Source organism: Thunnus albacares, chromosome 17, assembly GCF_914725855.1.
Source record: "Thunnus albacares chromosome 17, fThuAlb1.1, whole genome shotgun sequence".
NCBI lineage: Eukaryota > Metazoa > Chordata > Actinopteri > Scombriformes > Scombridae > Thunnus > Thunnus albacares.
Window position 1 is genome coordinate 4293592 of NC_058122.1, and position 15766 is coordinate 4309357.

At 37.7% G+C, this 15766-nt stretch overlaps 1 protein-coding gene across 1 annotated transcript in view; it reads right to left on the minus strand.

Moving 5' to 3' along the window:
* Positions 1–4110: 4110 nt before the first annotated feature.
* LOC122966811 (deleted in malignant brain tumors 1 protein-like) overlaps positions 4111–15766 on the minus strand; it is a 49336-nt gene continuing 37680 nt past the window's right edge. Inside the window, exons 6-11 of the mRNA XM_044331143.1 lie at positions 14460–14768; positions 12672–12980; positions 10581–10868; positions 10390–10443; positions 8916–9239; positions 4111–4481 (exon numbers count right to left, since the gene is read on the minus strand). Of these exons, the coding sequence (XP_044187078.1) occupies positions 4111–4481; positions 8916–9239; positions 10390–10443; positions 10581–10868; positions 12672–12980; positions 14460–14768 (1655 nt within the window). The remainder of the gene's footprint in view (positions 4482–8915; positions 9240–10389; positions 10444–10580; positions 10869–12671; positions 12981–14459; positions 14769–15766) is intronic.

Here is a 15766-nt window from a genome sequence, read left to right on the forward strand (position 1 = left end):
TGAAGGATAAGCTTCTATTATTTCAGGTAGTTTTAATACGTTGAAATAAAAATTCCACAAAGGTCATTCCTTGCACCTTTGCTTTTTAATTATACTATACATGGTGCCATTATAAGGAAATATAATTTAGCCTTTTCATTCATATTCTAAGTTGTATCACTGGATATTGTAAATGCTTACTATACTTGCCTCTGTACTTGCCACTTGCCTCTTTGTCATAAATACTTAGGATCACTTAATGGTCTTGTGATTTTATGACAAATTGGATATTATAGTGAAATATTTAGATGCAGGTTAATATGCTCATTTATCAATATACAGTATTTTACAATGTTATAGATGATAGAGTATGTGTATTGTTCAAGCATTAAGAATATATATATATATATATATATATATATATATATATATATATATATATATATATATATATATATAAACATTAAAGAAAGTGTGATTTCTATCAACCAGGCAAATATGATTGTATTCAATCAAATTAAGCATTATAATAGTGTATGGAACAGTGAAATGAAGATTGAAGTTAAAATCACTAATTAGGATGTAAAATGGGCTAATTGTACTGTAATAAAAAAGTCATGAGATTCAAATGAATTTTAGTTTGTAGTTAAGTCAGTTACTGACAAGGCAAAAACTCACTATTAAATAAACTAAAATATAAGCTACATGGAAATTTTATAATTGGAGTATACTGATGTTGGTAGATCTATTTATTTAGCGTTATTCACATCAGTGTCAATTACATGTGGTTGTGCCATAAACTCCAATGTTAAAACTCCTCTATAAATATTATTTCAAAAGTGGGACAGCTGTAAAACATCTTAGCAGCTACAATAAAACATCACCCATGTCTCAGTTATTTTTTCTTCTCATTGTTTTATAAATCAAGCTGTATCAGCAGAAAAGTCATTCTCTTTCATTCATTTTATATCATGAAAATTAGCAAAGCAAATTATTTGCTTACTGGTATAACTTAGTGATTTGATTTCAGTTTCAGTGGAGTTTTGGTTTCACAGGCAAGTTGAAAGTTAGCTCACAAGATTGGACTCAACTCCAACCAAATTCATGGACACAACTGATATATATGTCACTAAGACTGACCACACACTTTTCAAAGTAGTAAATCAAACTTCTAATGAGGAATTTTACTATGTACTATCTTACAAATTGTCAACGCTTTCTTTTTAGCGTCCATCTTCTTAGTTTGAATAATGAATTCTCGCAGATGAAAAATATTATTTGATTATCTTGTGGGTCTGAAGAACTAATTCTCGCAGGTGTAAAAGATAATTTAATAATCTTGTGGGTCTGAACAGTAATTTCTCACAGGTGAAACAGAGAGTTTTTTCTTCATTATAAAGAAATATGAGAATGATGAACAGTACAAGGAAAAGAAAATTAAGTTTGGCAAAAAGAAATATACAAGTGATTAACAACACCAGAATAATGTCAGAGTATAGTGTAAATAGGTGCAAAACTGACAAATTTGATGCAGAAAATCCTCATAATATTTTGCCCCCCTCATGTATGTTAATGGAGTGGACAAAATATTAGAAGCACCATTTAAGGCACCCCAGTACACCACCACCACCACTCAGTATGACCTCAATAATAAACATAAAGTAAACAAAAACGGAAAACATATAAGTTTCATAAATGTAGAATTTATGGCAGAGATATTTGATTGCTTTAGATTGCACAGATGTACCTAATGAAGTGGCCAGTGAGTGTAAATGTTAATTGATTTTGCATATTTTGAAAAATATAGAGTGACAGATTTCTGAATTGACCATAGGTTGCAGTGAGGCAAACTTTTGTCACACATCAGTGGATGTGCTGAAAATGTTCAGCTCTCTAGGATGTACAGGTGATTTATTTTTTATTTATTTTATTTTTTAACTTCAGAATGGCGGAAAATATATGTAGGCACAAATGGGTGTGGTTTATATGGATAGATTTGACTGGAACCACAAAGTCACAAAAAAAAGAATTTTGTTCTTTTTTTGTTTGTTGCTAGTGGCCTGTCATGGACCAAGCAAAAAGGCACAAGGACAAAGGTGTAAAAAGGAAATACTTCTTTTAATAAAGTTGAAAAATTGATAACAAATGACAACAGTTGCAGTTAATATAACATAGGAACTAGAAAACGTAGCAGACAAGAGGGTATATATACACACACACAGGCTAGCCTTAGACAGACACAGGGGGAAATTTACACAAAGAACATTAAACATCTAACAAACCAAAAGATACCCAAAAATAAACAACCTATCAAAATAAAGAAATAATTTACAGATCAGCAATTATTTTCAACAAACATAATTACAAAGCCAACAAAGACGGATTTTTAAGAAGAATCCAAAATTAAGTCCCCCCCCTTGCATTTCACTATTGGCCTCCTCCAGTTCCTGTGGGCTGTGCTTAAAAGGCCATCTTTCCCAGCTTTCAGGTCTTCTGCCAGAGGGGCTCAGTAAGAGAATAAAGGCAAGTATTAACTGAAAACAAAGGACCATGAGACAGAATGTCAACTAGAATGTGTGCACTAGTGATGGCGTAACTAGGCTTTCCTGAAGCAATGAAGCCTCGCAGCCAATTGTGTCACCAAAAGATTAATTACTCAAAACCTCATTTAACACAGTTTTTCTTCACTGTGTTTGGGCTCAATGAATTGTCTTTTTTGATATTACCTCCCCTGCTGTGGAGAAGACTCTCACAAGGGGAAGGGTATTATCAACCTTTGCAGTCTCATGAAGAGCTCAATATGCTGTATTGGCTGTGTGTGAACTCTCTGAGGCACAGCAAGCACTTCACCTTCAAAATAAAATAGTATAAATAACAACAACAACAACAACAACAATAATAATAATAATAATAATTAATAAGAAAAAACAAATCATAATGATTCTCAAAAATAATGTTTCAGTAACCCATAACTAATTACACATGTACTACTGGCTTTCTGTTGTTTGGAATATTAAACGTGCAGAGTTAAACCCATGTGCCAGTGCATATATTACATTATATTATATGCCATATACCCTTTACCTTACTGGGAGATATTAATTCAAAATGGTCCCAAGCAGGAGAATTTTTCCTGTTTCTTGCAGGCTCCATTTTTGCAAGACATACACTGAAAATAATCAACATGATGAATAATAAACATGATTGAAAAACTCCACCAAAACCTCTACCTCAATATTTGAATTTAGCCAAACTGAAACTCTAAAACTCTCAGCATTTTCCGCAAAGCAACCAGCCAACCCCACCTGAAACAAAAGGTTCAGGTTTCACGGTCGTTATATCATATTATATAATCTCAAACCGAAACGTCACACGATTCTTCCAAAACCGAGGCCTTGTTTGTCATTGGATACATGATTCTCTGGAAATGATACAAGCCTTGCTTCGGAGCCTCGGTATCAAATGTAACATTACTAGTGTGCATCTAATCTTAAAAAACAAATTGTCATAAATTGAATTAAGTGGGTTCTTTAGGTAAAACAGGTTAGACTACTGTAAAACTCTGTTTGCTGGATTACTTAAACAAGCAATAGGTTCCAGTTTAATCAAAACGAGTCCTTCCATGTACAGGCCAACATCACTTTAACATAAGAAATCCTCTGTTATATTTAATGTTTTGGCTCTCCAGAGCTAGTACTGTAATATATATCTCATGTAACATGACATTTTTCAGTTTTCTCTTGCTTATAATTGGTTATTGTATGTGTGCATGTGTGCGTCTGTGTTTTGTGTGTGTGAACTTTTTAGCAAACATATTAAAAAGGAAAAACTGGGATATCACACTGACATGAATACTCAGACCCTTTGCTATGACACTTGAAATTTAGCTCAGGTGCCTTTGATTTCTCTTGATCATCTTTGAGATGTTTCTACACCTTGATTGGAGTCCATCTGTGGTAAATTCACTTGATTGGGCATGATTTGGAAAGGAACACACCTGTCTATATAAGGTCTCACAGCTGACAATGCATATCAGAGCAAAAAACCAAGCCATGAGGTCGAAGGAACTGCCTGCAGAGCTCAGAGGCAGGGTTCTGTCGAGGCACAGATCTGGGGAAGGCTGGGTTCCACTTAGTCACTTTCATCATTCTCTTCCAGTCCATTGTCGTTTACAGTAACAAAAACCTCTGCAGCTTCTACATAATTATACTCACCCTCCTCTTCTTCTACTCTTCCTGCTTGCTCTTTCTGTTTCCTCTTGGTGTCCGTATTCACATAGTCTTGCTTCTCCTCCTTGTCTTCCTCATCTTCACAACTGGTCCTGACAGTCACTAGAGCCACAGCTTCTTGTAAAGTACTGTGTGTCTGTGTGAGCACAGAGCTTGAGTCAGGACGACAGCTCTGGGCTCGTCGTCTGCTCCAGCAGACCAGACAGACACCCGACAAAACCAGCAGGAGCAGCAGCAGACTTTTAGCTAAGGACACCAGCAGCAACAAAGGCACTATAAGAAGAAAAAACATTGACAGTTTATCCTTAAAGGGGACATATTATGCGTTTTGTGATTGTTATTTATATATTGTTATGATGTTGGATATCTATGCTAAACATGGTCAAAGTTCCAAAACCTGAGGTGAACGTATGTAGAATGGCCCTCTGTTCTGTAGCCTTGTTTGCTACGATTGTTGCTCAGGTTTTTCCATGTGTTGTTCACATTTACCATATTTCAGATCGGATTTCGGCTCAAACATGTATGGATGTATTTGAGAAGTTGACATTTTGAGTAAAGAATGAGAAATATTGAAATCCCACCACTGTAGTTTGTTGCATGGTTTGTTGATGTAGCCTTCAGAGCCGGTGGAAGTCTCCTGAAGGGCAGCTTCCAAGAGCTGGCCAATCAGAACACAGTGGGCTACTCGGGAGGGTGGCTGCATAAAGGGCCTGTATAAGTTAAATACGTTTTTTTTTAACTGTAAATCATGCAAAGATATTCCAGTACCGCCCCAGATCAAAAATAAAGACTTGGAAATGTGCCTAATATGTCCCCTTTAAAGCAACATAATGCAACTATTTAAACTATTTTCAAAATCATTTTAATGGTACACTGACATGTAACGGGGAGATTGCATGGCGTCTCTTTCATTCCCATTCTGCGCCCCTGTTCTTGCACTGTGTAACTTGGTTGAGGGGGTACAATCAACCGCAAGAAGTGCAAAAATAGTAGTTACCTGGATGTAACTCCAGTTCCAGAGTAAGTGTACAGCCCTTACTTCAGACTGATTCCTGAATGAGGGCCAGTACAAAGCAGGATTCTTTTGTTTTACTGTTTATTTAGCAGGTTAGTCTGTTTAACTCGGCATTGCCATGTTGCATGGCTAATAGCTAGTGATTTTGAACTAATAATGTTGAAATAATATTGAGGATTGAAGCCAACTAAATAACAACAGTAGTAGGTTTGATGGTGGTAACTATTTTTTGCTTTGTTGTTACACAAAAGCCCCCTCTGCTCTGTGATCCTCACTGGTATGTGTGTCTGTTGCTGCCGTATGTAAATTTACCTGATAGACTCGTGGTGTGAAAAACAAATGTTCAAACTGCAGGAATTCCTTCACTTGGCAATACTTTGTAACTTTGATTAGCACCCAGCAGCTAACTTGCTCAGACCATAATTCTGTAGTGGCCTGCTGGGCAGAGTGTGTAAAGTCAAGCCAAGGCTAATACAACCATTCTGATCCACAGATACACTTAGCATTACTGTAATACTAGTATTAGTGATGCTACTGCAGCTTCATTGTAGTTCCAGCATGAATATGAATCTGTCAACAGCCCTCTGTCTCTCCTGTTGCGATCATAAAATATGCACTGGTGTCCTGTAATTACCACTTGTTACCCTAGGAGCCGCTGTTGCTGCTGCTCAGCTGAAGTTACCCAGTCTTGCTTTAATATCCCATCATGCTTTGGCTGATGTCATGCCATGGAGTGGGTGAGTTAAATATGCACCACAAATCTTATTATAATGTCACCAGCTCAGACTGAGCGTCTCCATCAACACTTTAAAACTGGTGCTGGAGGCAGTGTATTAATGCTCATCACCTGAGTTTTGAAAGGGGACATTCACATTTTCAATTCTATGTTTATATTCTGAGGCTCTACTGGAATATCTTTGCATGATGTACAATTCAAAAAAACCTTATTTATCTTATGCTGACTCTTCTGGCAGCCCCTCAGTTCAGCCTCTTTCTGAAACAGGCTGTTTAGCTCCTGTCTCTTTAAGACCCCCATCCTGATGAACCTAATGTGTTCTGATTGGTTAGCTCTCAGAAGCTGTCCCTCAGCATACTTCTGCCCCAACCTCCTGGAACAGTGCCAGGCTGTGAAAAACTTCTGGGCCCTATAACATTTGGAAAGTCTAAAAGAGCCACATGATTAAATCATTTTATCCTGTTCAAGTGAGAGAGGAGCCAAGTGGAAGTCAGCTGGCTCGGCTGGAGAAGGACTCAAGTGCACATTGGCTTCATGCGTAACTGAGCAACTTTCATAGGAGTGAATGGGCGCCATCTTTCAATGTGGCCCAGTTCTCCTTAATACATTCATGTTTTTCCCACTCTGGTATGGGCTTTAATTAGAGTCATAAGTATTGTAGCCACGCATCACCATATATGAACATGTGAAAATATTTCGTATGAATACATTCAAATGTGTGAATGTGTAAAAATGTTTTGATCAAATGAATTCAAATGTTTGAATGTGTAAAAAGTATCTGAACAAACAGATTTAATTTTTGAATCCACAGAGATCTACAGCTGTGCATGACATTCTGTGAACAAATGAAAAAGATCTGCACAAATAATTTCCAATGTGTGAGTGCATAAAGATTTCCAAAAAAGGTTTGCAACTACAAAAACGGTTTGCAGTTACACATCTATCTGTTTGTAGGTGAAAAAAGTTCATACAGAAATCAGTTTTATGTGTGAATCCCAAGTTCACATCTATGGATCAAATGGATCAAATACTTTTCTCCCGCATTTGACACTTCCTCCTGAATAGCCAATGAGGATCCTCATAAACGCTGGAGGCGTGCCTGCTGAAGGCACTGAAAGCACACCCCAACTGAACAGACTCTGAGCCTCAACAACTCAAAAACACTCATGCTGAACTCCCATATAAAAATACACAGTTCAAAATGGGCCTTGTTTGTAGGTGTATGACAAGCGACATAGATGACAACATTTAACAATAAAGTAAAGTTAGGAGTCACTGTTTAATTTGGCACCCATTTTGTAGGTAAATGTGGACTTATTTCAGTTTTTCTCAGTGGAGTTCACTGTTAATGGTTCTCTGCTGAAGGCAGCAAAAACCTCTCATGTAAAGTGCTGCCTGGCAAATGCTCTCCCTCTGCCCCGGGGACCTCCCAGCCGAACAGCCAGTGCTGAAGCTGAAGCCGGAGGTGGCAGCCAGCGCCTGCAGAGTAGACACCAAGTGTCTTATAATTTACACTTTCTTGATATGTCTTTGGGTCATAGACTGTATATAAATATGGACGATTTGTCACCACTTCCTACCGCTATGCAAAAGTGAAGCCAAAATATCTCATTTCCAGGAGCTGCCATCTTGCTTGTGTGATGTCATTTGGAGCCAGAGTCTGCCCAGTAGAGTCAGGCGACGGGATGATGGCCTGCAGAACACACCCCCTCAGTTGTTCCGCTGCATGATGGAGGTTTGAGAGCAGCTGTCACAGCTGTCAATCATGACATCAGACCCCCTTTCTATATCATCAAATAACTAATTACAAACAAACTTATCAGAAAAATGAGCACTTGGACAAACATCAGCATGATAAGAACTACCTGAAATGACAGAAACCATCTTTGGGGAAAATTTGTTTGACCTGTACTTTTTAGTTTGGCTCATGTCCCATCCACTAACATGGAGAGGGCGGGACTTATGACCTATACTGCAGCCAGCCACCAGGGGGCGAACGAGATGTTTTAGCTTCTCTTTTGGGGAGCTGTCATGACGTCCATTTTTATATACAGTCTATGCTTTGGATGCATGTTTCCGAACCAGACGAGCTGCCATGAACCTGCTGAGAGAGTGCGAAGATGGCCCCCGGCCCACACACACACATCTCTGTTAGTGATATTTGTTGTTTTGCTGTTTATAACCACAGTTGTTTATGATTGCTTGCTTTAGCGTAGTTGTATGATAGATGTTTGTTAATTGAAGCGTTATTGACTTATAATTGATATTGCTAATGATAATAAACTCTGTTGTAAACTCTAACAGTAAACTCTGTTTACTGTTAGAGTTTGTATACATACTGATAACAGCATGGTGACGGGGTCAGTGCTCAAATTCAGACCTTCACTGTTCATCCTATAATGTTAATATCTCACAGATGTTGACATTCTTGGATGAACACCCCTTCTTGAGACGATATTCACTGTTTGGTTATTTGTCCCTGATCTCAGGGTGGTGCCCTGTTATTAGTAATTCATATTAATAATTTTATTGACCTTTAATAATTCATAATTACATAATTATCTTCAATAATTATGAACTATTTCTAATAACCACACCTACTCCTAACTGAGCACCAGACATTTTGTCATTGTGTTACTTATGGATGGAATTATAGTGAAAATAAATGATTCCCCTTTTTGCTAGGGTCCCCCTGGAACCCTCTTAAGGACCCCTGGGGGTCCCCAGACCCCACTTTGAGAACCACTGCTCTATACAGACCATAAACGGATTATGTAAGAATATGGTAAATTGGTGGATCCCAGTGTTGTACAGGAGGGATTGAGAGAGGCAGTCCCCAAGGTGGACCATTTGGCTGCTGTTAATGAAATTAGATTTAATCCAGGATAGAGCTTCATTAAATTAACATCTAGTTATATCATTCAGCTCTTTTTCATAAAATAAACAGTCTACTTACATTTAATGGCGACAGTAATCGGTGCTGTCTCTGTTGAACTGAACTTCTGCCCAGACAGAGTGACTTCATACACACAGCTGTAGTTGCCCTGATGTTCATACTCAGCCTCAGGGAAGTTAAAGGAGGCTGAGAGGTTGACTGCTGGCTTTGTGTAATTAACGTTGGAGCCAGAGAAGATGAGAGAGAAATGGCCTTCACGATAGATGGAGTTAATGGAGCAGGTGAAGACAAAGCTTGAGCCCCTGGTGACCTCTGCACCCTCAGGACCCCAGACCAGCTTTCTGTTAGGAGATGTCAGGGAGATGCTGGGCTGCTGCGGTCTCACTGGGTAGAAAAGGGTAGACAGGATTTAAAAAATATACATTTTTAAATCTGCAACGATGAGATTTATTCTGAATTCTGTATATTCAAGCTATATTATTCTAAACAACATTTCACAAGACTAATCTCAATGCATTTTTCTAAAATATGAAAGAAAAATGAAGGAAAAAACAAAGTAATGATATTATGATTTTGACTTGGAACTGGGGTGTGACACTAGAATAATTATAGTATTTTTAGTTGTTGATTATTATCCATCAACAAACTGATTTGCTTTGGAAAACATGTTGGACACATTTTAACACGTTAAACACATCAACAATAACCCTAACATTATTTAACCGACCTGAACAACCACAATGAAATGCAGTTTGATGTGTTATGATGTTTAGTCTTTTACTTGACTTTTACTTGTCTTGAACATGTTTTCATTGAGACTTGTTATATGTGTTATAGGAATACAGCTGCTACCTTAGTGGCAGCTAATGGGGATCCAAATAAAGAATAAGAATTTTCCTTTTTATTGCTTTTCATAGAGCTTGACTGCTTCCAAGTCTTTGTACAGAGAGCTGAAAATGAGATCAGTCTTCTCGTTGAACTCAAAACAGTAAAAAAAAAAAAAAACAAGCAAAATTGTTGCCAGAATGCAGACAAAGACGATTTTGTGTGTGTGGTGTTTATGGACATTATTGTTCCATATTGCAATGTGCAACAGAAAGGGAGCCACTTATCAATGGAAAACAGTGAAATCTCTGGGGTCACCTCAGAAAACAAAGCAATGAAGAATAGCAGTAGACCTTCTTGGAAACCATTTGACTGGTTATTTGTTAAGATTTCTATTTTGAAACTAAAGCAACATTCCAGTTGCAGTTTGACTTCTCACCATATAATAAAACATGGCTGTTTCCTCTTCTTTAGGTTTTTGTATTTTTAATGACATGTCACTTTAATTTCTTTCAATGGGGGGAGCTTTTTAACTTGTGCTTTTAACCCTGTGCTTTGAGTTTAAAATTGCCTAAAAAATTTGGGTCCCTCCTTGTGAGACTATCAACGCCTTTTGCCTCATTCAATATATTGAGATAAAAACAAGATTTAGCTCGTCAGTGTCTCTTGTAGTTTTAAGAGATCAAACAAGTGATGCTGACGTTCTGACCCCAGTTAACCTCACCAGCAGGATTCATGGAGATGCTGGGCTTTGGGAAGCTCACTGAAAAAGCAACACAATATTGGAGTATTAAATGTGTTGCCTTTGAGCTGAGCTTTATATTCTGCACTCTTATTAAGTTGCTTGATTTACATTGATTATACACACAAGTGAATAAAACATCAAGACTTAGATCTTACCAGAGAGTGTGACAGAGTCACTTGGGGAGGAGCTGAATGATTGACTTGAAATGCTTTTCTCATACTGACACTGGTACGATCCTTCATTATCAAAGTTCACATTAGGGATGTTGAAGGTAGCAGAGTTGCTACTTGATGTTTGAGTCTTTCTGTATGAACCTGAGGTCTTCTTCAGAATAAATGTTCCACCTGAAACTTGACTTGAGACTGAACAAGTGATGCCGACGTTCTGACCCCAGTTAACCTCACCAGTAGGATTCATGGAGATGTTTGGCTTTGGGAGATCCACTGAAAAAAATAGCACAGTGATCAATGTGAGTCACAGCATTCAGTGTTATATCATTGATTCACATTTGTTTTTCCTTTTATTTCAGAGCTCAGTGAGCATGTAGTGGTGAAACAACCACAACTAGCATGAGGCAACTATTGTGGGCAGAATTTGACACACATCAACTATCAAATAATCACCAAGTCACAAGCTTTGTTTAACCAATCCTTAAATTGGATTCATGATAAATGATAAAAATAATAAAAAAATACATATGTATAAGGCACTCCCTTCTCTTTTGGCTTTATTATATTTCAGCCTCTTAACAAGTTCTGACTGGGGGAGTCGTGGTCATTTACTTTTTATATACAGTGACAATAAAAACATATAAAACATAAATGTTCTGCATTGAAAATCCAACTTCAGTGAAACTAAACAAGTAGTACATGTACTTAAAGTATTATAAAAAAGTATTGCTTCTGTACTAATATATTCTGTATATTGTATTATTAGATTGTAATACGGTTGCATCAATGTGGAAGCAGTTCATTTGACCTACTTTAAGTCATTTATTCTTGTGGTTCCAAACTTAGGGGTCAGGCCCCTCCAATAGGTCATCAGATAAATCTGAGGGGTCGAGGCATGATCACCGGGAGAGGAAAGAAGACAAAACAAAGTTCTGCCACACAAATTGATATTCTTTTCTTTCTTTTTTTAAAAGGGGACATATTACTACATACCATAATTATATTCTGGGGCTCTCCTGGAATATCTTTGCATGATTTATTTATCTCATACTGACCCTTTATGCAGCCCCTCACTTCAGCCTCTGTCTGAAACAGGCTGTTTTAGCTTCTGTCTTTTTAAGGTCCCCTCCAAATGAGCCCACTCTGTTCTGATTGGTTAGCTCCCCAAAACTGTGTCTTGACTGACTTCATGTGGTTCAAGAGGTTATGCACATACTGCAGTAGTAGCAGTTGGATTTCACTTCTTTTTCTCCTTCTTTACTAGTAATGGAAACTTCTCAATTACATCCATACATGTTTGAGCTGGAAGGTGATTCCAAAATATGAGAGAGGACAACGTAAACAACACAACACAACACAACAAAAGACCTTAGCAGTAACCTCAGCAACCAAGGCTACAGAACAGACAGCCATTTGTGGGCAAATCTGACCTCATCATGAGGAGGAAGTAGAGTTAACTATGCAGACGAAGTGTTCAGGGCAGGTTGAAGCCCTGGCTTTTAACTTGCAGGGAGCATTTTTTACTTATATTCACCTCAAGTTTTGGAACTCTGACCATGTTTAACATAAACATCCGACAGCAGTACATAAATAACAGAAAACCACAAAAAGCAGAATATGTACCTTTGAACTTTTATCAAATGTTTACTTTTTTATGAAATTTTCCTCTTTGAGTCTCAAACTGTTTATTACTTTATTTTAATGAAATTGCAGCACTGGAGAAAATGTTCTTTGGGTGATAATTCAAAGATAGACTGTCAGTGGAGAATTCCTTTGACAGTGTTTCTTAACAGTAACAATGAAAAACACTTTCTATTTTGGTCCACTTTGGGGAACTGCTTGGTTTTCCCAAACATCAGCTTAACATTGTGCACACTTTATAAAAATCTTGTCAGTGTAGCTTTTCTGCTAAATTAGAAAAGAGTCATTTTACAACTATGTGTCTCCTTGTATGTAACACTTTGAGATTAAAGTGATCAGTATTGTGTCACATGGCCCCTCAGACTGCCAATCAGTCTGTTTTTATATTATTATAACATACAGTATATCATATAAGTGATTAAAACGTTTTCTCACCTGAACAGACGACACCAGCGTCCTCACCATGTCCACAGTTGTTTGTCCCAAATCCTCTGTGTTGACACTCAGTTAGAGACCTTTCACTGCCTGAACAGCTCACATCATCAAGCCAGATTTGTCCGGTTCCTTGACCAAAAAGAGCAGATTTAGTGGCACTTACAGCTGTCCCACAGATCAACTGTCTGCAGACCACCTCAGCATCATTTGTGCCCCAGCTGTCATCACAGACTGTTCCCCAGGTGTTGTTGTGATAGATTTCAACTCTTCCAGAGCACCGAGTGGACCCAGCTAATCTGATCTGATCACCTAGGCACAGAACACAGAAGACAAACTATTAATGGATAGAACAAGTATCTCTTGTGTGTGTATGTTGGAGCAGTTTTACCAAAACCATTATTATTGATTCTATTAAATAACAGCAAACATTATTAGCAGTAAAAAGGGTGATACATGCAGATATATCATCAACACTAAACCAACCACTAGTAATATGAATCTGCACAAATGATTCCAATACATGATATTATATTATCCATTTCACAAGTAGGTTTTCTGAGACTTGTGGCAGAGTTTGGTGAATCTTGGAGGGAAACAGTGTCAGAGTTTCTGTTACTTGTTTTTTATTTCAGAAGCCTTGAACCAGCAGGGCTTTGAAAAGAGGCTCTAATGAAAAGCAAGGCAAGGCAACTTTATTTGTATAGCACATTCATACACTGGGACAAGTCAAAGTGCTTTACAGAGTAATAAAAATACAGTAAAGGTAAAAGATTTACAATCAAAATGTGGAAATGCACATACAAGAGATACAAAAGATAAAATACTTAAAAAGTATAAAAGATAAAGCAAAAAAAGACAAAGTACTTAAAAACCAGTGCAGTTCAAATCAAGTGAAATAGAAAGATCACTGTGTTTTGTTCTAACACGTGAGACAGCCAGTAGGCCAGCCCCAGATGTGCGGAGGCTCATATGGCACAAGCATGTCAGAGTTGAACAGTATTTGTGACCAGAGCCACAAATTTGTAGACAAGCAGCAAGGGAGTTTCCTTATCTAGTCCTGTTTGTGCTATCAGATGTTCTTTTCACACACACTCACATCTTGTGCTACAGCCTTGATGCATGAAGAAAGCAGAAGAGAAGAAGAGGCCTGAGGTCTAGTTTGGTGATAAGAGAGAGAGGCAGGCTGTATGTACTACATACATGACTGAAAATATTTTGGTGCAAAACATTTTGTGTTGTCATTAATATTCCTGCTTGGTATCACTCAAACAGACTGTTGAAGAAACAAACTACTATAGTTACAACTGCCAGTAAGATATAATGCTTTTCACAGTTATCAAATGCTCGATCCACACTTACATCACAGTTTGATTAACAGTGGATTAAGAAACATTTCACACTTGCTACTCTGCTATTCAATGCTGAAAACATGCTGCAGAAAGTGGTTACCAGCTATTTTTCACCACTAAATGGTGTTGACACACATCACAAGTCACACTGACTGGATGACAGAACTGTTATAAATCAAGGTTTACATTTATTCTAAATACTTTATTCAAATGTTTTCTCACCTGAACAGACGACAGACTTTATAAATATCTTGTCAGTGTAGCTTTTCTGCTAAATTAGAAAAGAGTCATTTTGCAACTGGGTTTCTCCTTGTATGTAACACTTTGAGTTTAAGGTGATCAACATTGTGTCACATGGCCCCTCAGACTGCCAATCAGTCTGTTTTTATATTATTATAACATGCAGTATATCATGTAAGTGATTAAAATGTTTTCTCACCTGAACAGACGACACCAGCGTCCTCACCATGTCCACAGTTGTTTGTCCCAAATCCTCTGTGTTGACACTCAGTTAGAGACCTTTCACTGCCTGAACAGCTCACATCATCAAGCCAGATTTGTCCGGTTCCTTGACCAAAAAGAGCAGATTTAGTGGCATTTACAGCTGTCCCACAAGTCAACTGTCTGCAGACCACCTCAGCATCATTTATGTCCCAGTTGTCATCACAGACTGTTCCCCAGGTGTTGTTGTGATAGATTTCAACTCTTCCAGAGCACCGAGTAGACCCAGCTAATCTGATCTGATCACCTAGGCACAGAACACAGAAGACAAACTATTAATGGATAGAACAAGTATCTCTTGTGTGTGTATCTTGAAGCAGTTTTACCAAAACCATAATTATTGATTCTATTAAATAACAGCAAACATTATTAGCAGTAAAAAGGGTGATACATGCAGATATATCATCAACACTAAACCAACCACTAGTAATATGAACCTGCACAAACGATTCCAATACATGATATTATATTATCCATTTCACAAGTAGGTTTTCTGAGACTTGTGGCAGAGTTTGGTGAATCTTGGAGGGAAACAGTGTCAGAGTTTCTGTTACTTGTTTTTTATGTCAGAAGTCTTGAACCAGCAGGGCTTTGAGAAGAGGCTCTAATGAAAAGCAAGGCAAGGCAGCTTTATTTGTATAGCACATTCATACACTGGGACAAGTCAAAGTGCTTTACAGAGTAATAGAAATACAGTAAAGGTAAAAGATTTACAATTAAAATGTGGAAATGCACATACAAGAGATACAAAAGATAAAATACTTAAAAAGTATAAAAGATAAAGCAAAAAAAGACAAAGTACTTAAAAACCAGTGCAGTTCAAATCAAGTGAAATAGAAAGATCACTGTGTTTTGTTCTAACTCTTGAGACAGCCAGTAGGCCAGCCCCAGATGTGCGGAGGCTCATATGGCACAAGCATGTCAGAGTTGAACAGTATTTGGGACCAGAGCCACAGATTTGTAGACAAGCAGCAAAGGAGTTTCCTTATCTAGTCCTGTTTGTGCTATCAGATGCTCTTTTCACACACACTCACATCTTGTGCTACAGCCTTGATGCATGAAGAAAGCGGAAGAGAAGAAGAGGCCTGAGGTCTAGTTTGGTGGGAAAGGACAGAGGCAGGCTGTATGTACTACATACATGACTGAAAATATTTTGGTGCAAAACATTTTGTGTTGTCATTAATATTCCTGCTTGGTATCACTCAAACAGACTGTTGAAGAAACAAACTACTATAGTCACAGCTG